The following is a 27,599-nucleotide window of genomic DNA, read 5'->3' as shown; positions in this document are numbered from 1 at the left end:
TAAAATAAAAAATAAATTAAAAAAAAAAGACAACTGAGTAGGTACCATTCAGGAACATAAAAAAAGGACAGAATGAGGAGGACACATAATGTCCTTAAACTGGAAGATTCAATACTGTAAAGATGCTGGTTCTCCCCAAATTGATCTTCAGTTCAGCATACTCCCAATAAAATAATAAATAAGTAAAAATTTAAAATCCTAATAAAAAAGGATTTTTAAAAAAGATTTTATATCTTCATTAGAGAGTTGTATGCATACAAGCAGGGGTACGGGCAGAGGGAGAGGGAGAGAATCTCAAGCAGACTCAGCACTGAGCCAGAAGTGTGACGCAGGGCCCAAACTCACAACCCTGAGATCACAACCCAAGCCAAGATCAAGAGTCATATGCTTAACCAACTCAGCTACTCAGGTGCCCCCAAAATAACATTTCTTTAAACTGGGTAAAGATACTACCCCAAAGATACAGATGCGGTGATCCAAAGGGGCACCTGCACCCCAATAGCAGCACTGTCCACAATAGCCAAACTATGGGAAGAGCCCAGATGTCCCTCAACAGATGAAAGGGTAAGGTTGATGTGGTCTATCTATACAATGGAACACTACTCAGCCATCAGAAGAAATGAAATCTTGCCATCTGCAACGATGTGGAAGGAACTAGAGGGTACTATGCTAAGCTAAATAAGTCAATCAGAGAAAGAGAATTATCATATGATCTCACTGATATGCAGGATTTAAGAAAGAAGGTAGAGGATCATAGGGGAAGAGAGGAAAAAATGAACAGGACAAAACCAGAGAGGGAGACAAACTGTAAGAGACTCTTAATCTTAGGAAACAAACTGAGCGTTGCTGGAGGGGAGGGGGGTGGGGGGATCGGATGGCTCGATGATGGACATTGGGGAGGGTATGTGTTGTGGTGAGCGCTGGGTGTTATGTAAGACTGATGAATCACAGACCTGTACTCCCTGAAACAAATAATACATTTTAAGTTAATTAATTGAATTTAATTAAAAAAAAAAGAAAGAGTAGGAATAAAAACACAAAGAAACAAACAAAAAAACTTAGGAAAATATTGGTTTGAAGGAATTAAAACATATACTTGAATCAAATCTCAAAATAAGAAAACCAGTGAAGATTGTTTCTAGTTGCTGCTATAACAGATTACCACAAAGTTAACTACTTAAGACCACAGAAATTTATTATCTTACAGGTTTGTGCATTAAAAGTCCAATAAGTGTTCTCAGTGGGTCAAAGTCAAGGTGTTGGCAGAGGTGTTCCTTTATGGAGTCTCTAGGGAAGAGTCTCTTGCCTTTCTCAGCCTCTAGAGACCACCCATACTCCCCGGCTTGTTGTCCCTTCTTCCATCTTCAAAATCAGTAACATTGTATCTCTGACCATTCATCCTTTGTTATATCTCCCTCTGACCACAGCCAGGAAGGCTTTCTCTGCTTTTAAGGACTCAAGTGATCCCAAGTTATCTCCCCATCTCAAGGTCCTCAACCTTCATCACATGATGGTCATTTTGCCAAGTGATTATGGGGATTTGGACCTGGACATCTTTAAGGGGCTGTTATTCTTCCAACTGCAGGACCCTTGCAAGCATAATGTTTCTAAGATTCGTCCATGTTGTTGTGTGTGTGTCAGCAGTCTGTGTTCTATTGCTGAGCAGTATTCTTTTGTGTGAACACATCACAGTTGTACGTCTACTGTTCTGTTGATGGATGTTTGGATTATTACCAGTGTTTCGCTACTATGAAAAAGAATGCATTTTTAGGGGCACCTGGGTGGCGCAATCAGTTAAGCATCTGCCTTTGGCTCAGGTCATGATCTTGGGGTCCTGGGATCAAGTCCCGAGTCGGGCTCCCGGCTCGGCAGGCTCCCTGCTCCCTGTCTGCTTCTCCCCCTCCTTCTGCCTCTCCCCCCTGCTCATTCTCTCTCTCAGATAAATAAATAAAATCTTTTTAAAAAAATGCATTTTTAGATTGTTTTTTATTTCTCTTGGGTAAAGATGTAGGAGAATTGCTAGACTGCAGGGTAATCCCATGTTTGACTTTTCATGTTTACTGGTCATTCATAGATCTTCTTTTGTCATGTGTGTTCAAGTGCTTTGCCCATGTTTTGGTTTTACTAGGCTGCTTGCCCTTTTATTATTAGTTTGTAGATGGTTTTTCTATGTTCTAAAAACAAATCCGTTGTCAGAAAAAAAAAGATGATGTGATATATCTGTACAATGGAATACTACTCAGCCATCAAAAGAAATGAAATCTTGCCATTTGCAATGACACGGAAGGAACTAGATGGTATTATGCAATCAGAGAAAAACAATTATCATACGATCTCACTCATATGTGAATTTAAGAAACAAAACAGAGGATCATAGGGAAGGGAGGGAAAAATAAAACAAGACAAAATCAGAGAGGGAAACAAACCATAAGAGACTCTTAATCACAGGAAACAAACTGAGGGTTGCTAGAGGGGAGGGGGATGGGGCATGGGGTAACTGGGTGACGGACATTAAGGAGGGCATGTGATGTAATGAGTCTTATAAGGCTGATGAATCACTGACCTCTACCTCTGAAACTAACAATACACTATATGTTAATTAATTGAATTTAAATTTAAAAAAACAAATAAACTGGGTAAGGTGATTCTCATTCTAAATGTCATACAAAAAACCAAATATGAGAAAATTGCTCCCCAAATTCTGAAAAGTAGGAAAGCATAGCAGGGCTAGTCTACCAGATAACAGGGCATTCTAAAATTACACTAATTAAAACTATATGACACTGGTGGGTACCTGGGTGGGCTCAGTTGGTTAAGGATCTACCTTCGGCTCAGGTCATGATCTCAGGGTCCTGGGATCAAGCCCTGTACCAGACTCCCTGCTCTCTGGGGAGTCTGCTTCTCCTTCTCCCTCTACCCCACCCCACAACTCGTGCTCTCACTCTCCCTCAAATAAATAAATAAAATCTTAAAAAAAAAAACAAACCCTAATTGATACTGGTGAATGAATACCATAAAATCAACTGAATACCAAGTCCAGAGATAGACAAATACAGGTCAGATTGTTAGCCTAACACTGCAACTAGCAGGGAAAGGGGGATTGACTAGCCACAAGGAAAAAAATAAATCTTCCCTTCATTGTTAATTTGGCAAATAAACTTGTATTATCTTTAAGATAACTATATCTCATTTGTGTAAATAATGATATTCTTGGGGCACACGTTAGCATATCTAATAGAATCAACTGCCAGAAGTGAAATTGCTAAGGCAAAGATATATGCATTTATTTTTATTATTTTTTTAAAGATGTTATTTATTTTTTGACAGAGAGAGACAGCGAGAGAGGGAACACAAGCAGGGGGAGTGGGAGAGGGAGAAGCAGGCTTCCCGCGGAGCAGGGAGCCCAATGTGGGGCTCAATCCCAGGACCCTGAGATCATGACCTGAGCCAAAGGCAGACGCTTAACAACTGAGCCACCCATGAGCCCCAGATATGTGCATTTAAATTTGCCTTTCAAATTTATCAGTTCCCAAAGATGGTGTAGAAGAGTATCTACAACCTAGCAGGAAAATAATATTTTCCATCACCCGATTCCCAGAAACACATTCAGTCAAAGCAATACTTTATCTTTTATGATATTCTAAACTAAAACCTAATTCATAATCTAAAAATAAAAAATGAGGAATGTACACACCTGAATTTTTCTGGTCCAAATGCTCCATAAAAAGTAGTCAATTTTGCGTGAGCCCTTAGTACCTAAAAAGAAATAATCTGATAATCTGAATGTCATATGCAAGAAAATTAAAATTAAAAACACCAAAGATTAGGCTTTCTGTTTCAGAAGTCTTACACACATGCTCATTTCATCCCATATTATAGGTCAATTCTCATAAATGTTACAAAAAGAACCTTGGAATAATGGAAACATTTCCAATCACATTCAGTGCAATAAAACTGCAAAGGAGAAGGCATTTACACGTTGATTGTAGGTGCTCCTCAAAATTAATTAGTTTTCCCAGTGACTTATAAATGCCCTTATGTTAAAACCCAGTTGGATTATACCAAAAACTTACTTTGAAGTAAGAGTTTAAACCATGATAGTCATCATAACAGTTAACATTTGTGTGCTTAACCAGTGCCAGACACTATGCAAAATGGTTTATATGAATTATTTCATTTGACTTCAAAATAATCCTGCAAGTACTATTATTATTCCCATTTTTCAGTAAGGAAACAAGAATTAAAATAAGTTGCTCTTGAAAAAACACAGGTCTATCTTGAATTGAAAAACATATTATAAAGGTAAATTTCCCCTCAAATTAAGTATAATGTAATTACCTCTTTTAAAACATCAGAATAGACAGGAACAGTTTTATATTCTCTTTTCAAAAGCTAAGATGAACAATGAGAAACAATGTTAGAATATCTGCTATATTAGTTTTTTTCATGAAAGAAGATGGATTTTCTGTGAAAGGAAACAAATTATCAGATCACATTGAAATCTGAGATGAACAGTGAACGATAAATAAATGACATATCTTAAAAAAGTAATGCATCTTACAGAAACAGCTCACAATATTTTGCCCATCTGTTACACCTTGATTTTAAGGAATATAACTAGCAACGGTATTCAAAGCTCACTGAGGGGAACCTATGGCAAAAATGTCTGTGATGGAGACAGAATTCATTTTTTTTGAGATGGTTTCTTTTGCATGACACTAACAGGTAAAAATGTTATAAAAACTTACCCTGGTTTTGGCATAATTTAGCATTTCCTGGGTGGTTTCATAGGTTAGCCACTGAGCCTCCAAGCAGTAATTCACCACAAATTCATCATCCTGTTTCAGAAATGCCAGACACAGTAAGGTGACCTAATGTTGATCAGTCCATCAATCTGAATACTCTCGCACTCGACAGGGAAAACACACCTGGATTTTATGTAGATTTTCCTTAGCTTCATCTACGAGTTTCTGCCATTCGGTCTGCTCGCTGGTGTCTGCAGAACTCAAGGCTAATCTCTCTAATATATCGTTGGATTTCACCTTGTAAACAAGCTGTAATATAAACATGCCACATTAAGCAACTTGAAGCAAAATAATGCCTGTGCGTGACTTCTTAGGATGCAGGCAACAGACTATTATGAAAAAAGGGGAAGCCTCATGTGGTCCAGGAATAAACAGTAAAACAGGTAATGCTCAGATAACCCAAAGGTAATCCAGATTGCTAAGAGTTATGGAGACCATTTGAGTCCTGAACTACATGTGTCAAGCAGGGTACTAAGAGCCTTATGTGAAGTATCTCATTTAATTCTCATAAAAACCTGAGCAAGCATTTACACCTCACCATAATGCTACGGGATAAATACTAACATTCCCGTTATACCATCAAGAAAACCAAGACTCCAGAAAGGGTAAGTAATGTACTTGAAACTATGCAGTTCCAAAGTAATGGAGCTGGTTTTTAAAAGATGACCACACAATTATATTGCATGCCTCGCTTTCTAAGTCTGTCAAAGGTTCTTTAGCAGGTAGAAAAGCCTGAGTTAGAATACCCAATACTGGGGTGCCTGGTGGCTCAGTCAGTTAAGCATCCAACTCTTGGTTTGGGCTCAGGTCATGATCTCAGGGTCAAGAGATTGAGTCCCAAGCCCTGTGTCAGGCTCCATGCTGGGCATGGAGACTGCTTAAGATTCTCTCTCTCCCTCTGCCCCTCCCCTGGCTCGTGCACACTCTGTGAAAGAAAGAAAGAAAGAAAAGAAAGAAAGAAAGAAAGAAAGAAAAGAAAAGAAAAGAAAAGAAAAGAAAGAAAGAAAGAAAGAAAGAAAAGAAAAGAAGAAAAAAGAAAGAAAGAAAGAAAAGAAAGCAAGCAAGCAAGCAAGCAAGAAAGCAAGAAAGAAGAAAGAAAGAAAAAGAAAGAAAGAAAGAAAGAAAAGAAAAGAAAGAGAAAGACAGAGAGAGAAAGAAAGAAGAAAGAAAAAAGAAAGAAAGAAAAAGAAAGAAAGAAAGAAAGAAAAGAAAAGAAAGAGAAAGAAAGAGAGAGAGAGGGAAAGAAAGAAAGAAAGAAAGAAAGAAACCCAAAGCTTTAGGTTCCCTTTTTATAAACAAAATGCCAACTTTGACAAGGACTCTGTCATTCTGAAAGCTAAAAATGGTAAGAAAGCATAGTTTCTCTACTTGTATTTCTCCACTCCCTGAAAACTGCTTTCACTGATTCTGATTTTTCACTCCATTCACTTTACAATTTTTTAGATATTTTTAAAGTAATTTCTATGTTCAATGTGGGACTCGAACTCATGATCGCAAGATCAAGAGTCGCAGGTTCCACTGACTGAGCCAGCCAGGCGATCCCATTCACTCTTTTAAAAAATAGTTATTATGAAACTTTCAGATGTTCAGAAAGTAGTAACAGAACACTCATGTACTCATCACCCTACTTGAAAATAAATATTACCAATACAGCTTAAGACCCCCTTCTCTTCTTCCCAAATACATCGTTCTCCTTGTCCCAACCAGAAGTATCCATTACTCTGATTTTGATGCTTAATAGCCCATTAATTTCTCTATCCCTTTACTCATATACCTTTCTACACAACACACAAAATTGTTTTATGTTTTAAAATGTTACATTTTATTTTTTTAAAGATTTTATTTATTTATTTTTGTGAGAGAGAGCGAACACAAGCACAAGTGGGGGGAGGGGCAGAGGGAGAAGCAGGCTTCCCGCTGTGCAGGGAGCCCGATGCGAGGCTTGATCCCAGGACCTTGGGATCATGACCTGAGCCAAAGGCAGACGCTTAACTGACTGAGGCAGACGCTTAACCAACTGAGCAACCCAGGTGCCCTAAAATGTTACACTTTTAAAACAACAAACACAGGAGTGCCCACCACCCACTTAAGGAAGTATTAACTCTTTACTACAATCAGGCTTTTTCCTTCATTACTCTCCAGGACTTTTTAAGGGATGTCAATGACCTAATCACCAAATCCAACAGACTTCTTCCAGTTTTAATACTTTACCTTATCTGTAGTATTTGAAACTGCTAATCACTCCCCACTAGACTCTAAAGTTTCTCCTTCCTTGACTTCTATCAATAATCATACATTCTTGGGTTTTCCTCCTTTATTTCTCTCCACATATGCATATAGCCCTTATTCCTAACTTTCTACATGCTAGTGCCCCTGGATCTCATCCTGAGATGAGATCTCTCTACTCTACACACTCGCCTGGAGTGGTCTGGCCATCCCCCCGTGTTACCCACCTCTAGATTCAGATCAGATCACTCTCCAATCTCCTACCAGATAACCTCATTTCACAAGACCCCTTCTATGCAATTTTTAGAAAGCAGGCCCTTCATCTTTTACCACTACCTGCTCTTCCACACATACTTCTCATTTTAGGAAGTGCCATCACCATCTCACAGGTATGCTGAGCCAGAGTCCTGCCAGCCCATTCCCTACATTTGTCCCTCCCGATGTTTGATCACTTAGTTCCACTGATTCTACCTCCTCTGCACCTCTTGTATCAGACCCTCCCTCTTATACACCTTCACCTCCCTGCACTGGCTCAGGTCTCATGCAGAAAGTTGTTGTCTCCCAATTGGTCTTCACACCCCTAAGTCTGCCCCATCCCAAACAATTCTCTAGCTTTACAAAGCAACAATCTAATCAGGACACTCATAGTAGCTCCCCATCACCTGCAAAATACAATCTAAATCCTCTGCAAACTCTCTGTCTCTCTGACAAATAAATAAATAAAATCTTAAAAAAAAAATAAATAAATCCTCTGCAATACACACAATACTCCCCAGGCTCTGGTCCCCTACTATTCCATTGTCAGCTCCTTTTACTCCTTTGCGCATATAACCTATTCTCTACTCCTACCTAATCGGGAGTTCCTGGAAGCCTCAAAAGCCTCCCTCACTTTACTCATGCTATCCTTGCACCTAGAATTCCCTTCCTCTTCCTGAACCATCTGGAACATCTTCAAGATCTGATATAAAAATGATCTCCTCTGTGAAGTCTTTCCGCCCCAGTAAGCATCAATCTCCCCTTTGAATCCCTAGTGTACTTTGGTCATATCTTAATTATAGGCTCGATCATTAAATTCCAATTACGCTTTACGTGTCTGCCTCCCCAGTCTCCGTTACATGAAAAAAGTCTTGTTCGATGAACAAATGAATTCATGAATGATTTACCTCAACATCTAGTCCAAACTGAATGGCAAAGCTCTCGGCTTCAGCAAATCTGTGCTTGTGAAGTAACCGACTCAATCTGACAAATTGAAAAAGAAATTTCAGTAAAACTTTTATTCATCAGGGAATTTAAATTTATCATTAAGGGGTAAAGCTTAAAAGAAAATGAGAAGTTACCTGTTTTCTGGTAAAGCTTCTGTAAGACACCTGAGTACCACGACAGAGACCGAGTCTTCAGATAATCTGAAAAGTTTTGGTTTTTTTTAAAGATTTTATTTATTTATTCGACAGAGATACAGCGAGAAAGGGAACACAAGCAGGGGGAGTGGGAGAGGGAGAAGCAGGCTTCCCGCTGAGCAGGGAGCCCGATGCGGGGCTTGATCCCAGGACCCCAGGATCATGACCTGAGCCAGAGGCAGACACTTAATGACTGAGCCACCCAGGCGCCCCTGAAAAATGTTTTTACTGTAAGTGTATTGGTCATTAATATTAATAAGTAAATTGTAGCTTAGCTGCCATTTAACAACTTATTTGATAAAATAAAACATGACCTACTTTGAATCATTTTTGCAAATTCCTTCCAGAAGGTATATGGTATCCTACAACAATAAAAAAAATGTTCAAAATTGAAATATAGAAATAATTCATTTTATAGTTACTAAGGTAACAACTGGTTTAGGTGAGAATTATCTATCAATGGATTCTAAATTCACTGCAAAAAACCAACGGGGAAAAGGATATTCTCGGAGTCTCAGAATACCACCACAGAATCTACTTAGCAATGACAAAGGGGAAAAAGTACCTTACAGTGGAGAAATCTGGCAGAATTGCCCTAATCAAGTTATCACACTTGTCATCACTAGTAATAGGACAAATGGACATGAGCCCCTTAATGTGACACAGTTCAATACAGTATTACCTGTGTGGTATCCTTGCCAGGAAAGCTCAGCATGCATCTAATTGTGACAAATCCAAATAGAGGGACATTGTATAACACAACAGGCTAGGATTCAGAAAATGTCAATGTCTTAAAAAAACAAAAGACTAGGGAACTATTACAGATTAAAGCAGACTACCATGTGAACATGACAACAAAATTCCATGCATGATGCTTGATTGGATACTGGATCAATGAAAAAAAAAATTTTTAAGTAATTGGCACCATTGGTAAAATCTGATTTGGATGGTATATTTCATAATAGTATTGTATTAATGTTAAATTTTCTGAGTGATAACTGTGCTATAGAATAATGCACTTATTCTTAGGAGAGACCTCCTGAAGCATTTAGGGCTAACAGACCATGATGTCTGCAAGTAAATTCCAAATGGTTTGGAAAAATATAGTGTGTCTGTGTGTGTCTGTGTGTGAATATACGAAACAAATGTAATAAATGTTCTTTAAAAAGATTATAATAAAAGATAAGTCCATAAAAGCAATGACCCTCCCCCCAAATTACTTATCATTCATATTTCCTGTGGAAACAAAGAAAACTGAGTAAGTAGATGATTCAGGTTTTATTTGATTACTATGCTTTTCTTTTCCTTATATGAAGACTGGTCTTTGGCAAGTGCACTTGAAAACATCTGGTAATAATAAATATAGTTGTAAACCTGAGATCTGTCCAGGTATTACACCAATTTCCACTCATGCTTAGCTTACTTAACTTTAAAGGGAAAAAAATATTTATTTATTTAAGTAATCTCTACACCAAGTTTGGGGCTCAAACTCATGACCCCGAGATCAAGAATCAAATGCTCTTCTGACTGAGTCAGCCAGGTGCCCCCTAGCTTACTTCATGTTTTTTATTATAAAGTACAAAATATATATCAACATACTGTGCTAATTCCGGATTGGACCAGAGAGGAAACGCTAGATACTTCTAAAGAATACAGTATTTCCATCGTAGGTAATGAATAAACCATGAGATTTTTCATCTAAGAAAAACAGAAGAAGAGCAATTAGTATAGTAGGTCATATAAATTTATAAGAACAAGATAGTACTTCATAATCATGGGTCTAGATTAAAACATTTGGCACAAGGCTAAATGCAAAAAACAATTTTATAACTAAGTCCATTACTGTATTATTTAAATGTTACATATAAAATTATGCCCTATTCCACCCTCCAAATCTGTTGAATGAAAAAACATATACCGGAAGTTCATTCTACAATTTGTATTTAAGGTGAATGTAATTCCTAACGGTAGGAGTCACTCTAATGAACATTTTCTTGTGGATATTTTTAATATTGCTCCATTTGAAATGGAGAGCTGAGATTTATATCCAATTTTCTAAGATTTTATTTATTTATTCATTTATGAGAGAGAGAGAGAGAGAGCACATGAGTTGCAGGGGGAGGAACAGAGAGACAGGGACAAGCAGACTCTGCTCTGAGTCCGGGGCTCAATCTCACAACCCTAAGATCATGACTTGAGCTAAAATCAAGAGCTAGACGCTTAAGCGACTGAGCCACCCAGATGCCCCTCCATTTTTTTTTTTTAATAAGTAAAAAAGACTCTGTAGGATTATTTCTGATTTGTTAAGTCTGTGTCAACACAGAGTTAAAATGCTATGGGCACTACTTAACCACTTTCATTTTATTTAATGCTATTTCTAACACATAATGTGGACAAATGCAAAATAAAATTTTCCAATACCTTCTTATCAGTAGTAGTTGTCAGAGCTACTAATTTGAGATTTGCAATCCCTTGCCTAAAAGAGAAAAGGTTTAAGTGATTCAAGTAAGTTGTGCCAATTGCTAGATATAGGCTAAGTCAAAGGAATATTCTAAAAGGTTAAAACTGATTCCCACAGAAGACAATGAACCTGATTTCTTCATGTTTATGGCCCAGACTGACACTCTTTCTAATACAACCACTTGGAGGTTTGTAATGCCTATTTGTTCTCAATGAATCTGGCCAACAATGGAATGGTCCTTACCCTGTCAGTCTGTGCACAGGGTTAGTGAAAATGTAATACATAACGAATGATCAAGAAACCTGGTTATAAAGAAGGGAAATCACTACTGGTGTCATAATGTACCACGTGACTGATGAAGGAGAATCTGCTTCTGTGGTAAGAAGAAACTCTCCGATGTGAAGAGAGGGCCAGTTCCATATGGGAATCAGAGTGTAAATATCCCAGACGCTCAGCACATTCTGTAAAAAGAGACATATCACGGACACATCTTAATGACATTTCAAGATCTTACATTGCAGGCTCTATCGTTTGATATGTGTACTGAAATAAAGCACAGCACACCAGATAGTAATCCACCCCAGCTAAAGTCCTTGTCTTTGTTAAGTCTGACAAATTTTTGTTGCTCTACATAATACCAAATTAAAACACCGAAAGAGAAATATCGGAAACATACATCAGTATCAAGAACAAAAAGTAGATTGTCTATCAACTGGAACTTCTTTGCACCTACAAAAGAGAAAGCAATGTGTGTAAAGATTACATTTTTGTGTTACAGATAGCCATGTTTAAATAATAAACTACCATTATTTATGGAAAGGCAGAACTACTACCCTTAAACAAAAAGTTCCCATTCTCATATTCCTGCCTCTATATATTTTAGATGACAATGAAAATGTAAAACCTCCCAAAATGAAGAGTTAAAAACTGAAACAGGTCAAGAACAGTCATGTATGTGGACAATTACCAAACTAATCTGGCTTGTTTCAAAGAGCAGTAAGGTAAAATGGCCCATTTTTCAGACTTAGCATATTGACATGAAAATTAAAACTCACTCAAAATGACCTCAACTAGTTTCATTAACTTATTTTACCTTTAATAATCTCTGTATCAAGAATATTCTTAACTGTCATTCCTTCTTTTGAAGAGTCTGGTTCCCATTTTGAGACTGCACAATTACCGGTTCCCTACAGAGGTGAAACAGCACATCAACTGCAAATTTGGCTCTCAGATCTGAAGTCTCCTCGAAGTAGAAACACCCAAGTTGTACACGTTACTAATTTCAAAACATACTTATGTATTCAAGCCCAACTAGCTTTTATCTTCCAGTTCCTCACTTAGTCTGCTTTGAACAGAACAGAATGGAAAGAATAGCAAACTTGTCTGTTTGCTGTTATCCCATGATTTTTAATAAGGTGCGGGCATATTCACGTAACTCACTGCAAAGACACAGGGTAAACTTTAAGACCTCTTCCAGTAGGATGAGATATAGTTTTTGGTTAAGTATTTTCATTAAAGTAACCACAAATTTTTGAAAAAAAATTCAAAAATATTAATTTTAAATCATTTGAAACTCTGATGAAATACTGAACTGGATACATAGAATAGAGAAATGTGGCTGCTTCTTAATATAAAATATAAATCTGGCAGGTAAAAATGTTACAAATGCTGTAATTATATTGAATTGTTGCCTATTCCTTGAATATAATTAGAATATACTCCTTGAATATAATTAGGTTTTTGTTGTTTTTGCCTAGGTTCATAACTGAAAGAAATGCTAAATTTCAGGTAGAAATTAGTGAAAATAAAGATGCACTATGTTTTCCAACATAGAAACTTAGGTGTATTTACTGAGTTAATTTTATGACTTTAATTTTACAATTTCTCTGTTTCTATTACACATTACAAATTAATTCATAATTTAATCAAAACTATGTGCTAATGAAGAAACACCTCAGAAGCAAAAAAATAAAATTTTATAGAAAGAATTACCCCAATTATCACAGGAATTTCACTTGCTAAATCTCCAGCCACAAGGTTGAGACAACCAAGAGTATGATAATTTTCAGTAGAAATAAAACCAGACTTGATTTGTCCTTGTAACTGCAAAATTAAAAAAAAAATAAGAACGTCAATATATGCTCCACAGTCCAAATTCCTTGGAAAGTTGGTAAAAATGAGTTTAAATCAATCTGTTTTAAATGCATTTTTTTAAAAGATTTTTTATTTTATTTTGACAGAGAGAGAGACAGCGAGAGAGGGAACACAAGCAGGGGGAGTGGGAGAGGGAGAAGCAGGCTTCCTGCCAAGCAGGGAGCCCAATGCAGGGCTTGATCCCAGGGCCCCGGGGTCATGACCTGAGCCGAAGGCAGACTTTATGACTGAGCCACCCAGGGGCCCCATAAATGCGTTTTTATTTTTATTTATTTTTAAATACATCTCTTTTTTTTAATGATTTTATTTTTAAATAATCTCAACACCCAACATGGGGCTCAAACTCACAACCCTGAGATCAAGAGTTGCGTGCTCCACTGAGGGAGCCAGCCCCTATATAAATGCATTTTTAAATGGCAATGTTATTAAAATGTTCTATCACATTAATTCCCAAAATATCAGCCACTAGACAATATCCAGAAACACTCTCCTAAACTTACATTAAATATAAGTTTCAAAAGGAAACTGTGGATTTCTTTTCTTACCTCTTTTGCTGTATTGAAGTCTACATTCTCAATCGCTGCATGAAAGGAGAGAACGAAAGTTACAGTATTAACCTACAAAATACATACAAGTCACCCTTGTGTGTCAAGGTGAGATTATATACACTATGCTTCTAGTGAGAAGCACTGGTGACTTTTCAGTTTTGCCCCTGACCACTGATATCAACTGTGACAACATGTCATAGGGCACCAGCCAGGCTGCCTCTTTGTCCCTGGAGTGCGACTGCATACTTTCCCTTACCACGTTTCTACCTCCTAAAGGGGTGGTCTCCCTGCTCCAACTCTCTTACTCAAGCTCTGAAGTCCTACCTGTAAGGTCTTCATCACTTTGCACACCATTTTGGAAGAGTGCTTTTACTTGTCTGGTTCCTTCTCTAAACTATGAAGAACTATGTCTTGTGGTATCCCCAGGACTTTGTACATTCTTGGCACAAAGACTATGAAAAAATATTTGTTGAACACATGCGCCAAACAAATTCCTCAACCTTTCCCACCTCAGAGGGATGTATGGTCCATACCACTCACTTAGCATATACTATGGATTATTGCGTGTATTGTTAACATGTTTATACAGTCATATCAGTTTCCAGGTTCATTCATTCCATCAAAAAGCATTTATTACTATGCTATGTGTAGTATAGCTTAGTCTGGTCTCCCCGACTAAGCTATAAACTCCTTGAAGGCTGTAAACAATGTACATTTCTTCAGATTCTGTTGCAGCCCTAATAGTGAAGAATAAGCAATATATGAATACTTAAAACTATAGCTGGTATTTTAGAACCTAATTAAACTAAAATAATATTCTTAAAGAGATATTTAAAATTTTACCCAAAAAACTAGTAAGAAATATTGCTACAAATCAGTAATAATAATAAAAAAATCTATTATTTACCTTGTTGAATTTTTGCAAGTTGAAGGTTTGTAATACAAAAATATCCATTGTTTGTAAGCAGCAGCATATAATAGGTACCTACTGAAATAAAATCAAGCCAGTTTTTCTAACAGATACACAGATATAAAATTTAAGTGTTTGGGGCACCTGGGTGGTGCAGTCAGTTAAGCGTCAGTTAAGTACCCGACTCTTGGTTTCAGTTCAGGTCATGATCCCAGGGTCATGAAATCGAGCCCTGTCTTGGGCTCCATGCTCAGTGCAGAGTCTGCTTGAGACTCTCTCTCCCTCTCCCTCACCTCCCCGCTCCTGTGAGTACTCTCTCTCTCTCTCAAATAAATAAATCTAAAAAAAAATTTAAGTGTTTGGACCTACCTTAAAAATATGTCAATTTGCTCATTTAAATTCTAATCATCAAACAATATGGTAATGATACAGATAAAGCTTATTTAGAAAGAACTGGTCAGTTATTTGCAAAACAATGCTAACTTCTTTGAAACTTTTATAAATCAAACTTCACTTGCCAGGAAAAAAAGAATCTCAGATATAATGAAATAAATTAAGGTCCAATTAACACTTGTTAAAATAAAAATATGATAAATATGCTGAAACCTACAAAAACATTTTAAAAGAATATAACGTCTCCTTGGGAATCTATAGAACTCTCAAAACTATAAAAATGAATTTCGAATATCATGTTCAGAGAAAGTATATCTAAGTCCCTGAAGAGAGCTAAAATACAAAAACTTATTTCTTATCATGTTATTTGAATCACTAGAGAATTTAACATTGTATAGGAGGCATAAAAATGAACTGTAGTTAATAAATTATTAGATTTGTAGTTAATCTGGATTTTTTTTATTGGATATTAGTCAGAGGACATTGAAAAAAATTTCAAAAAACTTACCTTCACTTGAACCGTCTTTCTCAATAACAAGATTCCGGTAAGTACACTGATTTTCATCATTAGCTTTCTGAACAAAAGCCTAATTGCAAATTCATTTCAAATGATAAGATTAAACCCAGAAAAATACAATCAAGAATTATATTCTTTAAAGCCTAGTATTATCAATTGTCATTAGCAATAATTCTGCCTATAATTCCAAACATTTTAGTTTTAAAATGGAAAACTATTTTGGACAAGCATACTAGGAATATATTCAAAGCTTAGTTTTTCAATTTTGCATTTACTTCATATGTTTCTAAGATATGATTCTTTAATTTAATGTAAGGACATTATTCTTTTAATTAAAAACAAGTTAAGTAGTGGTTTGTTACAGTTTTAGTTGTCTAAGAGGTAATTTAAAATTTAAGTGACAAATATGAAAAACATAACAGGGTCTTACATTAGTGAGTAATGTTTGCTTTGATGTTACATGAATAAGATGTAAGTTGCCACTTCTCTCCCCAACCAAAAGAAATTTTCCTTCTTGACAGAGGCCAACGACATCTACTTCAGTATCTGAAAATTTCAAATCAAAGTTACAAACTTGCATCGAAAATCTTATTTTCAATATTAAAAAAAGAGCAATTTTGTCATTAAAAGTCAACTATTCAAGCTTCTCTTAAATATGTCCCAAAGGTGGGGATTAAAAGAAAAAAGAATGTTACTCTTATTCAGTCAACAAATATTTACTGAGCACTTCCTACAAGCTAAGGCTTTTTGCATGTATCTGAGAATATTAACAAAAGAGTCCCACCTTCATGGAGCTCAAATTCCAAGGCAGAAATAGATGATAAACAATGAGGGCATAATAAATTATATGACATGTAAGAAGGTGGTAAATTCTCTGGAAAAAAGAAAAAGTAGAGCTGGGGAAGATAGCTTGGAAGAGCCACACATGGTGTGGGGCTGATTGGAGGGCTTAGGATAGCCCTCTTGGATAAGACATAAGCAAAGGCTTTCCACAAATGTAATTACACGTTAACACAGCCCACTATTTCATGGTGAAATTGTGAATCTTGTAGACCATTCAGGGTAGATACGTTAAGATTCTACAAAACAGGAGTTCCTTGCCTCCATATTGCAATCAGGATTGCCTTCTCACATGCATACCTCCTGAGTCCTTTTCTGTTGTCTAAGTTCCTAAACACTTCAACAACCATCTCTCTCAAAATTTCAGAAAAAATGCTCACAATGTTTCATCTATTTTCCAGCACAATCATTGACTTGTCCCTTAATTTAGTCTTATGTCCATATTTGCATAGTTAAAGCCTTTTAACTCAATGAATTAATTCATTAGTATTTAAAAAGCTTTTATAGGGGCACCTGGGTGGCTTAGTTGGTTAAGCATCTGACTTTGATTTCGGCTCAGGTCGTGATCTCAGGGTCCTAGGATGGAGCCCTGTGTCGGGCTTCGTGCTCAGCGGGGTGTCTGCTTGAGATTCTCTCTCTCTCTCTGCCCCTCCCCCCACTGGTTTTTCTCTCTCTCTCATTAATAAAAATCTTTTTATAGGGCTATATATATTCTAAAGATTTTATTTATTTGAGAGAGAGAGAGAGGGAGAGCACAAGCCATGGGGGAGGGGCAGGAGAAGCAGACTCCCCGCTGAGCAGGGAGCCCAATGTGTGGCTTGATCCCAGGACCCTGGGATCATGACCTTAGTTGAAGTCAGATGCTTAACCAACTGAGCCACCCAGACGCCCCTACAGGGCTATACATATACAAGATTCAGGAACTTGAAAAAAATTGGGCTCAACTGGTTTCCACAATATTCTAGTTTTAAAAATCATGGATAAGATATAAACAAAGTAGTTAACTGTTTCTTTACGTGTATTCACGTATACATGCACCCCTTAGATTTATTGAGAGAAGGGATCATCTCAGGATCCCTTGCGTGTGGTACTCAGCACAGAAAAGGCACTTGCGATTAATTTTTTGAAATTAGTCCAATTTCAAGTCTTAGGAATAATGGAGTAAAGAAAAGGCAATGCAGTAGAAATTGGTAGCAAGCTATACCTGACTTCCAATTCATCTTATTGTATTGCATTAGACTTACCAAATATAAGATGCAGTTGAAGCAATCTACAAACACTGTCAAGCAGGATCACTGATTGGTCTATGACAATAATAAACCCATTACTTAAGCTGCATGCTTGTATTTTTGGATTTAATGAGGCCTGTGGGAGGTAAAAGCAGGACTAAAATAAAACGTTTTTATACACGTTTAACAATACTTACCAAGAGTATCATCATAGTCCCAAGCACCCACATTTAAGTTAACTTTTTTCTTTAGTCCGTACCTCTAATTGGTCAAGTTTTTCTTTCTACGGTATATCGTGAATCCATTCAGAGTCCAAAGTGGGGAAACAGTCCAAGATTGCTAGGAAAGGGCAAGGGATTCTCTTGTGCAAGTCTTTGTTTCCTATGGGTGGATCTTATGCCTGCAGGAGCAGGTAGGCATCAAAATGAGTGAATGAGCCAAGATTGGCACAAAGTCTCAGTGTCTGAGATGCGAGGGGGTCAGAGGTGGGATGTGAACTGGAGGGCTCACGTCCCCACAGACAGTAAAGAGAGCAGAAAGAGATTAAAAGCTGGTGGAAATGCAACCCTGGCACGGCCATGCCCAATTTACCAAGAAAACTGGATCTTTATGTGAAATGTTGAGTTTTATTTTTTTTAAGATTTTATTTATTTGAGAGAGAGAATGAGATAGAGACAGCATGAGAGGGGGAAGGGTCTGAGGGAGAAGCAGACCCCCTGCTGAGCAGGGAGCCCGATGCAGGACTCAATCCTGGGACTCCAGGATCATGACCTGAGCCGAAGGCAGTCGCTTAACCAACTGAGCCACCCAGACGCTCCCTGAGTTTGTTTTTTTTTTTTAAGATTTTATTTATTTATTTGACAGAGAAAGACAGTGAGAGAAGGAACACAAGCAGGGAGAGTGGGAGAGGGAGAAGCAGGCTTCCCACCAAGCAAGGAGCCCCATGTGGGGCTCGATCCCAGGACCCTGGGATCATGACCTGAGCCGAAGGCAGACGCTTAACGACTGAGCCACCCAGGCGCCCCTGAGTTTTAAATATTGGCAGCCGAGTCAACATTTCAAAAAATACTATGGAAGCCAATTATGAGTCTCCAGTTTTCAGCTTCTGGGTAATTGGAGCTCTGCACGCAAATGTAACTTCTTTTTCTTTTTTTTTTAAGATTTTATTTGTTTATTTGACAGAGAGAGAGAGAGAGCACAAGCATGGGGAGAGGCAGGCAGAGGGAGAGGGAGAAACAGGCTCCCCGCTGAGCAAGGAGCCCAACTCAGGGCTAGATTCCAGGACCCTGGGATCATGACTGAAGGCAGCCACTTTACCGACTGACCAACCCAGGCTCCCCGGAAATGTATCTTGAAGAAGTTGGACAGTTTAGTGTTTGACAATGCTTGGTTACTTGCTAGCTGAGTATTCTTGGGCAAATGCCTCAACTGACTGTCCTCAAAACAGGAATAATAATAATAATAATAATAATAATAATACCTATAATGCTGGCTTATATGAGGATTAAATGAATGAATTTGTGTAAAGGCTTAGAAAATAGCCCTGCATATGATATATGTTCAATAAATGTTAACTGTTCTTATTCTTCCCTGGCTAAGTTTTAATCCAATCAGTTCATTTTGTGCTTGTTTCAACAGTCACCTCCTCCAGGTGAAATTCTTGAAAATGCTACCACATTCTGATGCCTCTTATACTTTTTTAACTTCTTTCTTCTAATAATGAGAAGTTTTATACCAAACCACTGCAAAGAAGGAACTATGCTATACCTTCCTGGGATGTCCCCATACAGTTCTCTCTGCTTGGACAGCTCTCCTCCCTCTTCTTTTTTTAAGACTTTATTTAAGAGCAGTTTTAGGTTCACAGCAGAACTGAGAGGAAGGTACAGAGTTGCCATATATCCCCAGCCTCCAGACATGCACAGCCTTCCCCACTATCAACATCCCCCACCAAATGGTACATTTGTTACAAATGTTAGACCTACACTGACACATCATCGCCCAGAGTCCGTAATTTACATTATAGTTCACTCTTCCTATAGTACACTCTGTGGGTCTGAACACATGTATAATGACAGATATCTGTCATTATTATATCATACAGAGTAATTTATTGCCCTAAAAATCCTGGGCTGTGCCTATTGGTCCCTCCTCCCCTCAATCTCTAATCCCTGATAACCATTGATCTTATCACTGTGTCCATAGTTTTATCACTTCCAGAATGTCATATCATTGGAATGATACAGTATGCAGCCTTTAGATTGACTTCTTTCACTTAGTAATAGACATTTAAGTTTCCTCCATGTCTTCCCATGGCTTCATAGCTCATTTCTTTTCAGGGCTAAATAATATTTCATTGTCTGGACGTACCAGTTTATCCATTCACCTACTAAAGGGTATCTTGGTTGATTCCAAGTTATGCCAATTTTTTAAATAAAGCTGCTATAAACATCTATGTGCAGGTTTTTGTACCTGTAGATGTAAGTTTCAGCTCCTTTGGGTAAATACTGTGGGGTGCAACTGCTTTGTTGGTATTGTGTTAAGTATGTTTCATTTTGGGAGAAACTGCCCCACTGTCTTCAGGAGTGGCTGTACCATTTTGCATTCCCACCAGCACTGAATAAGAGTTCCTGTTGCTCCACATCCTTATCAGCATTGGGTGTTGTCAGTGTTGTTGATATTGGCCATTCTGATAGGTGTGCAGGGGTATCTCATGATTGTTTTATTTTTACTTTTTTTTAACTTTATATTTTCTTAGTGATCTCTACACCCAATGTGGGGCTGGAACTCACAACCCCAAGATGAAGAGTTGCATGCTCTTCCAAATGAGCCAGCCAGGTGCCCCTCATGATTGTTTTAAATTAAACTTCCTCGATGACAAGATGTGAACCATCTTTTCATATGCTTGTCATCTGCATATCTTCTTTGCGGAGGTGTGTCTTAGGGTCTTTGGCCCATTTTTTAACCAAGTTACTTGTCGTTTTATAATTAAGTTGGAAGTTCTTTGTATTTTTTGGATACAAGTTCCTTGTCCGATAACTGTCTACAAATTCTGTGAGTTGTCTTTTCACTTTTTGGACTGTGTCCTGAAACACAGCTTTTAATTCTGATAAAGTCCAATTTATTTTTTTCTTTTGTCACTTGTGCTTTTAGCATCACATGTAAGAAGGCTTTGCCTGATCCAAGGTCACAAACATTATTTTGGTTTTTGTTTTGTTTTGTTTTTAAAGGCAATCTACTTTTTTAAAAGATTTTATTTATTTAACTGTCAGAAAGAGAGAGCATAAGCAGGGGGAGCAGCAGGCAGAAGGAAAAGCAGGCTCCCCGCCAAGCAAGGAGCCTGATGCGGGACTCAATCCCAGGACCCTGGGATCATGACCCAAGCCAAAGGCAGATGCTTAACCAACTGAGCCACCCAGGCATCCCACAAGGATTATTTTGGATTGTGTTTTTTAATTTCAAATTCCATTTGTTCATTGCTGGTATATAGGAAAGCAGATGACTTTTGCATATCAACCTTATATCCTGCAACCTTGTTATAACTGTTTCGGTTTCAGGTGTTTTTTTGTCAACTCTTTCAGATTTTCTACATAGACAATTAGGTCATGTGCAAACAAAGTTTTATTTCTTTCTTCTCAGTCTGTATTCCTCTTATTTCCTTTTTTTTGGCTTATTGAATTAAATGGACTTCCAGTATGATGTTGAAAAGAAGTAGTGAGAGGGCTATCCTTGCCTTGTTCTGATTTTACTGGGAAAGTTTCTAGTTTCTTTGCATTAAGTATAATGTTAGCTATAGGTTTTTTTAGATATTCTTTATCAAATTGAGTAAGCTTCCTTCTATTCCTAGTTTACTGAGAGTTTTTACCATGATTGTTAGATTTTTTTAAATGCTTTTTTTGCATCTACTGATAGGATTATGTGATTTTTCTTTAATCTGTTGATATAAAGGATTACATTGATTTTTTTTCCAGCTTTACTGAAATATAATTTGTAAGTAACATTGTGTAAGTTTAAGGTGTAAAATGTGATAATTTAATATGTATATATATAGTGAAATGATTACCACAATAAGGTTAGTTAACACATTCATCACCTAAACATTAGTTGATTTTCAAATGTTTAAGCAACCTTGCATACCTGGGATAAATCTTACTTGGTTGTAGTATATAACTCTTTATATATTGGATTCAATTTGATAATATTTTGTTGAAAATTTTTTCATTTCTGTTCGTGAAAAATCTTGGTCTGTAGTTTTCTTGTAATGTCTTTGCCTGGTTTGGGTATTAGGGTAATGCTGGGCTTATAGAATGAGTTAGGAAGTATTCCCTCTGCTACTATCTGCTGAAAGAGATTGTAGAAAATTGGTATAATTTCTTCCCTAAATGTTTGGTAGAATTCACCAGTGAACCCATCTGGGACTGGTTCTTTCTGTTTTGGAAGGTTATTAATTACTGATACAATTTCTTTGATAGGTAGAGGCCTATTCAGACTGTCTATTTCTTCTTGTGTGAGTTTTGGAAGATTATGTCTTTCAAGGACGTGGTCCATTTCATTAGGTTACCAAATTTGTGGGCACAGAGCTGCTCTTAGTATTCCTTGATTATTCTTTCAATGTCCACAGGGTCTGTAGTGATGTCCGCTCTTTCATTTCTGATATTAGTAATTTGTGTTCTCTCTTTTTTTCTTAGTTAGCCTGGCTAGAGAATTACAGATTTTATTGATCTTTTCAAAGAAACAGTTTTTGGTTTCATTGATTTTCTCTACTGATTTCCTGTTTTCAATTTCACTGATTTCTGTTCTCTTATTCTTTTTTCTACTTACTGTGGATTTCATTCGCCCTTACTTTTTAGGTTCCTAAGCAAGAAACTTAGATTATTGATTTTAGATCTTCCTTCTTTTCTAACATATACATTCAACGTTATAAATTTTCCTGTAAGCATAGCTTTTGCTGCACTTCACAATTTTGATAAGTTGTGTTTCCATTTTCCCTTTTCCTTAAGGCCCAAGTGCTAATTTCTTTATGAAATGCTCCTTAAACTGTCCCCACCCACAACAAACTCTCCTCCCTCTTAATTCTTACTGCATTTACTGTCTGTACCATTCATTTGATATTTAGCATATACTGACTTGCACAACTAAGTCATTTTTATCACTGATGTCCTGTCTCCTTCACTTTAAGGAAAGATCCTAAAAAGATGAGATAACAGGTTACCTTATATTCTTTTTTTTTTTAAGATTTATTTTTTATTAGAGAGAAAGTACAAGCAGGGGGAGCAGCAGGCAGAGGGAGAGGGAGAAGCAGGCTCCTTGCTCAGCAGGGAGTCTGATGCGGGGCTCGATCCTAGGATCCTGGGATCATGACCTGAGCCAAAGGCAGAAGCCCAACAATCTGAGCCACCCAGGCGCCCCAGGTTATCTTTTTTTTTTTCTAAGATTTTATTTATTTATTTGACAGAGAGAGACAATGAGAGAGGGAACACAAGCAGGGAGAGTGGGAGAGGGAGAAGCAGGCTTCCCGCGGAGCAGGGAGCCCGATGTGGGGCTCGATCCCAGGACCCTGGGATCATGACCTGATCCGAAGGCAGATGCTTAATGACTGAGCCACCCGGGCGCCCCACCCAGGTTACCTTCTATTCTAAGAGGTTAGCATAGGGTTTTGGACATAGAGTGATGAGAGATACTCCAAGCTAATAACAGATGAAATTTTAGTTCCTAGCTGAATTTGTTGTTTTTGTTTTTTTTAAAGATTTTATTTATTTATTCATGAGAGACAGACGGAGAGAGAGGCAGAGGCAAAGGGAGAAGCAGGGTCCCTGCTAAGCAGGGAGCCCGATGTGGGACTCAATCCCAGGACCCTGGGATCATGACCCGAGCCGAAGGTGGACGCTTAACTGACTGAGCCACCCAGGCGCCCCGTCCTAGCTGAATTTGAAGCTCAATACACACATACTATTATTTTTTAATAGGAGTCCTCAGAGCTCAAGAAAGGCCTGGACTACTTCCATGTTTTGAGGCTCCTGATAATACTAAAATATAAATGCCACTTTCTCATTACAGAACTTTCAGTATACTCTAAAATTTTTGCTTTTAACAAATAAACAATTTAATACCAAGGAAAATAATATATTTGTACTACTCATAATGAACATTTACAAATTCTGCGATTCATAGTCTACTAAAGGCAGTATAGTTAAACAATAGTATGCAAGCTGTGTAAAGAATGGTATATTTTTTTTTAAATCCTATCAGCCAGTTTCTCTGAATACATATAGAACCTCACTTGAAAAAAAAGCCAAAAAGCCTACATTTGAAGTCCTTTATGAATAAGGTCCCCAGAAGAGGCCCTTCCTTTGAAGCCCTAGAAGATACAATTTTGTCTCTAATAGTTTTCTTCTTTTTATTTAAACTTTTTTTCTTAACTAGAGGATTAAATATTGTATTGACTTACTAAGGGAAGGGAAGGGATCCTGGGCTATAATACTGTGAATAAAAATCAGATGTACTTTCTTTACAAAAAAACCCTTTGTTTACAAAAATTACTTTATCAGAAGCAAATTACTGAAAAAGAAACTGTAAGATAAAAAAACTACCTATAATATTTTCTACAGGATGCAAAAAATAAGGTTTCAAGCCTGGACTGAGAATGGTAGAATTATTTTTTTTTAAGATTTTTTTTTTTATTTATTTATTCGAGACACAGAGATAGAGAGAGAGAACATGAGTAGGGGGAGAAGTAGAGGGAGGGGGAGAAAAAGGCCCCCCGCTGAGCAGGGAGCCTGATGCGGGGCTCAATCCCAGGACCCTGGAATCATGACCTGAGCTGAAGGCAGACGCTTAACCATCTGAGCCACCCAGGCGCCCCGGTAGAATTATTGTTAAAAGAAGAAAATTAGTATGTGGAATGAAATGCATGGACCGGGCGCCTGGGTGGCTCAGTGGGTTAAGCAACTGCCTTCGGCTCAGGTCATGGTCCTGGAGTCCCGGGATCGAGTCCCGCATCGGGCTCCCTGCTCAGCAGGGAGTCTGCTTCTCCCTCTGACCCTCTCCCCTCTCATGCTCTCTCTCTATCTCATTCTCTCTCTCAAATAAATAAATAAAAATCTTTAAAAAAAAAAAAAATGAAATGCATGGAAAGGATAAATGTCAACCTCAGCAGAATGTTTAACTCAGGGATGGAGTACAGGGGGAGCATGGGATTGGGAAGGGACCCCAGGGGCTTCAAATCTATTGATAATGTTTTATTTCCTAAGCTGGTGGTGGGTATTCTCTGCTTCGCTTTATTTATATTCTATTGGTCCAAATGTCAAGAAGAGCTCTGAAATGTTCAATTTCGGAAATAGTGATCTTAAGACAATGAAGGGGAATTCACATGGAAATTTCCAGTAATCTGAGAATGAACCTTGATTCCCTGAGAAATGCTATATGCATTTATAGAACATCTACCATGTGACTACTGGGCTTACTAAGCCCTTAGCAAAAGTGTTATAAATGAAAACAGTACCATAATCATTACCTTTTCAGAGGAGATCTTTGCTAGCAAATCAACTTGATATAAAGCAGTTCCGTGTTCTTTTCTTGAACCAACACTTAGGTACCCACTTCCTGTATCATCACTTGTCAACAGTTCAATCTCATTCCACATGTTTCTGAGATTGTCTTCCTCAGCCAGGAACCACTGCTTTCCCTGTGACAACACGTAAAGTTAGAGAACAAATTATATTGCTGCAAAAATACAGTTCCTTGGAAAATGAAAAGGTTTAATAAACACACACACACACACACACATATATAACACACATACATCAATCAATCAAGACTTTTGAGTTATTTCTGTAGTCACTAGATACTTCAGACCAATAAGATAAATGGAACTAGAGCTATGACCATCATCAGAGAACAATATATCCATCTAGGAACACAGACAAATCTGATCTCATCAATGTATCCTACAGCTTCCAGTATTTTGTGTGCCTAGCTTGAAATTATAACAAGTTTTCATTTGAAATAAACCTTTTAGCAGTATAGCAATAAATAGCAGAAGCTCTAAAGTCAGACTATCTGGGATATCTTAGGATGGTTAAGGTTCCAAATGAACTTTAGAAAAAGTCCATTAATGTTTCCAGTATTATACAGTAAATGAAAATGATAAGGGTAAAGGGGAAAAATTGGATTGTTTCTGACTAAACCAAAGAGTATACCTGTAAACCTAGGAGAGTCACTTGAACATCTCATCAGCAAAGACTTATGTAACTCATTTTATGTGTGCTGTGAGTGGGAATAGAATACTAAGATGAAAAACAATCCCTTGATCAATCACTGGTGGGAAATAGCAACCAAATAATTACAACTGTTTTGATAAGCGCTAGCAGGAATATGTTTTAAATTTTATGGAACATACAGCACAGGGAAGGTGCTTTTTCATTTACAACCAGTTGTCCTTGAGGAAGCAATGTAATCCTTGTTCATTAATTCTCTGTAATAGGAACATAGTTGTACCTGCAAAGGTTATGAGTTTTATTTTTTTTTAAGATTTTATTCCTTTATTTGAGAGAGAGAGAATGAGAGAGAAAGCACGAGAGGGGGGAGGGTCAGAGGGAGAAGCAGACTCCCCGCTGAGCAGGGAGCCCAATGCGGGACTCGATCCAGGGACTCCAGGATCATGACCTGAGCCGAAGGCAGTTGCTTAACCAACTGAGCCACCCAGGCGCCCAGGTTATGAGTTTTAAATACTCATGCAACAATGCTTGGTTCATGGCAAGCACTCAGTATTAAGTGTTAGATAATTTATTATTTTCATTGGTGGAAGCAGGTAACATTCAGGCTATGGTCATAGGAGGTTTTTAAATACAGGAAGAGTTCTTACCAAGAGTGTGAGCAAGGGTACAAAATAAAGCATGTTAGAACAGACAGTAGTTCTAGTGGTTGGTGTTTGGGTGGGAATTGGAAGGAGATTAAGACAGGAGGGACAGGTTGGGGTGAATACTTTTATGGGTCTCTGTGTCCCACATCTGAAAAAAAATAGAGAAATATTATCAGCCTTCCAGGGCAGTCACAGTCACTCATTCAACAAATGCTTATGGATGCCTCCTTTGTGTCAGGGACTGTTCTAGAGCTGGAATACAGCCCGGAAGACAGCAAAGGCCTGCAATCATTATGAAGTTTATATTCGTCGCCTACGAAGGACAGATAAAACAGTTAACATGTATTGAGTATGCAAGATAGTTTTGAATGCTTTACTCATTTAATCTGCACAACAACCCATTTTACAGCAAAGATAAGAGCCAGGGATTAAATAAATGGCCAAGGTGGCCTAAAGCGAGTAAATGATGTAGTTAGACAAGACACAAATTCACGCCTATTAACTGTTATACTGCCTCCCTACAAAAATAAATAAATACGTGCACAATACAAACAGTGCCAAAGGTTTTGAACTAAACGATGCTCGGGTGGGGTGGGGGGGTCACCTAAGAAGAACCTGTTAGGTAAAGGAAAGAGAGGACATCAGAGCTGAGATCCCAAGAGCAAGAAGCCAACTCTGCAAAGCTCGGAGAGAAGAGATGCAGGCCGAGTGCAAAGGCTCAGAGGCTGGAACGAGTCCGGGGCGGCAGCCGGGCCACAGCAAAAATGGAACAGTGCAGAAGCTAAACGAATCCTCGACTTCAAGATTGGGTTTTTATGCTCGGTAAAGACACTAAGGAGACGAATGACACGATCTGATTAACGATTTGAGACCAGTCGCGCTGCTGGGTGGAGAACCTATTAGCGAATTAAACGAAATGAAAGCGTCAGTTAGGCCCCCATGCACAAACGCTCCCAGCAGGACAACGGACCAGCAAGAACCGACTTCAAACTCTCTCCCGCCAGCGTCTTGATGGGAAAACACACGAATTGAGCTGAGGCCGCTGTTACTTCGACCTGAACCCACCCCCAGGTCTCTACAGCAACGCGTTTCCCCCTCCTCACCTGCAACTGAAGAAACTAAAGAAGAACACTCAAATTTATCGCCCCTCTTCCTGCCACCTACAACTGTCCCTAATCTCTTCAGGGTCTAGCCCACGGGTTTAAATTGGCGGGAGAATACCAAGCCCAACCCCCTTTACGGCGGCCGGAGGAGGTCAAAAT

The 27,599-nt window shown here is 38.0% G+C and overlaps 1 protein-coding gene across 2 annotated transcripts in view; it reads right to left on the bottom strand.

Annotated features, from left to right (window-relative positions):
* KNTC1 (kinetochore associated 1) overlaps positions 1-27,524 on the bottom strand; it is a 75,363-nt gene extending 47,839 nt beyond the window's left edge. For both annotated transcript variants that reach the window (XM_028092439.2, XM_088019375.1), the window contains exons 1-20: positions 27,441-27,524; positions 24,991-25,161; positions 17,496-17,616; positions 15,842-15,957; positions 15,403-15,481; positions 14,499-14,579; positions 13,589-13,623; positions 12,882-12,992; positions 11,983-12,076; positions 11,566-11,618; positions 11,235-11,350; positions 10,850-10,904; positions 10,028-10,126; positions 8,747-8,790; positions 8,369-8,434; positions 8,195-8,270; positions 4,929-5,054; positions 4,749-4,838; positions 4,339-4,392; positions 3,695-3,756 (exon numbers count right to left, since the gene is read on the bottom strand). In XM_028092439.2, the coding sequence (XP_027948240.2) occupies positions 3,695-3,756; positions 4,339-4,392; positions 4,749-4,838; positions 4,929-5,054; positions 8,195-8,270; positions 8,369-8,434; positions 8,747-8,790; positions 10,028-10,126; positions 10,850-10,904; positions 11,235-11,350; positions 11,566-11,618; positions 11,983-12,076; positions 12,882-12,992; positions 13,589-13,623; positions 14,499-14,579; positions 15,403-15,481; positions 15,842-15,957; positions 17,496-17,616; positions 24,991-25,119 (1,607 nt within the window). In that variant the 5' untranslated portion in view covers positions 25,120-25,161; positions 27,441-27,524. The remainder of the gene's footprint in view (positions 1-3,694; positions 3,757-4,338; positions 4,393-4,748; positions 4,839-4,928; positions 5,055-8,194; positions 8,271-8,368; positions 8,435-8,746; positions 8,791-10,027; positions 10,127-10,849; positions 10,905-11,234; positions 11,351-11,565; positions 11,619-11,982; positions 12,077-12,881; positions 12,993-13,588; positions 13,624-14,498; positions 14,580-15,402; positions 15,482-15,841; positions 15,958-17,495; positions 17,617-24,990; positions 25,162-27,440) is intronic.
* Between the last annotated feature and the right edge of the window lie 75 nt (positions 27,525-27,599).

Source organism: Eumetopias jubatus, unplaced genomic scaffold, assembly GCF_037043125.1.
Source record: "Eumetopias jubatus isolate StellerSeaLion01/CBP00866 unplaced genomic scaffold, mEumJub1_p1.0 scaffold_16, whole genome shotgun sequence".
In the NCBI taxonomy this organism is placed as follows: domain Eukaryota; kingdom Metazoa; phylum Chordata; class Mammalia; order Carnivora; family Otariidae; genus Eumetopias; species Eumetopias jubatus.
Note: the sequence above shows the minus strand (reverse complement) of the source record. Positions and strands in the feature narration are given on the sequence as shown.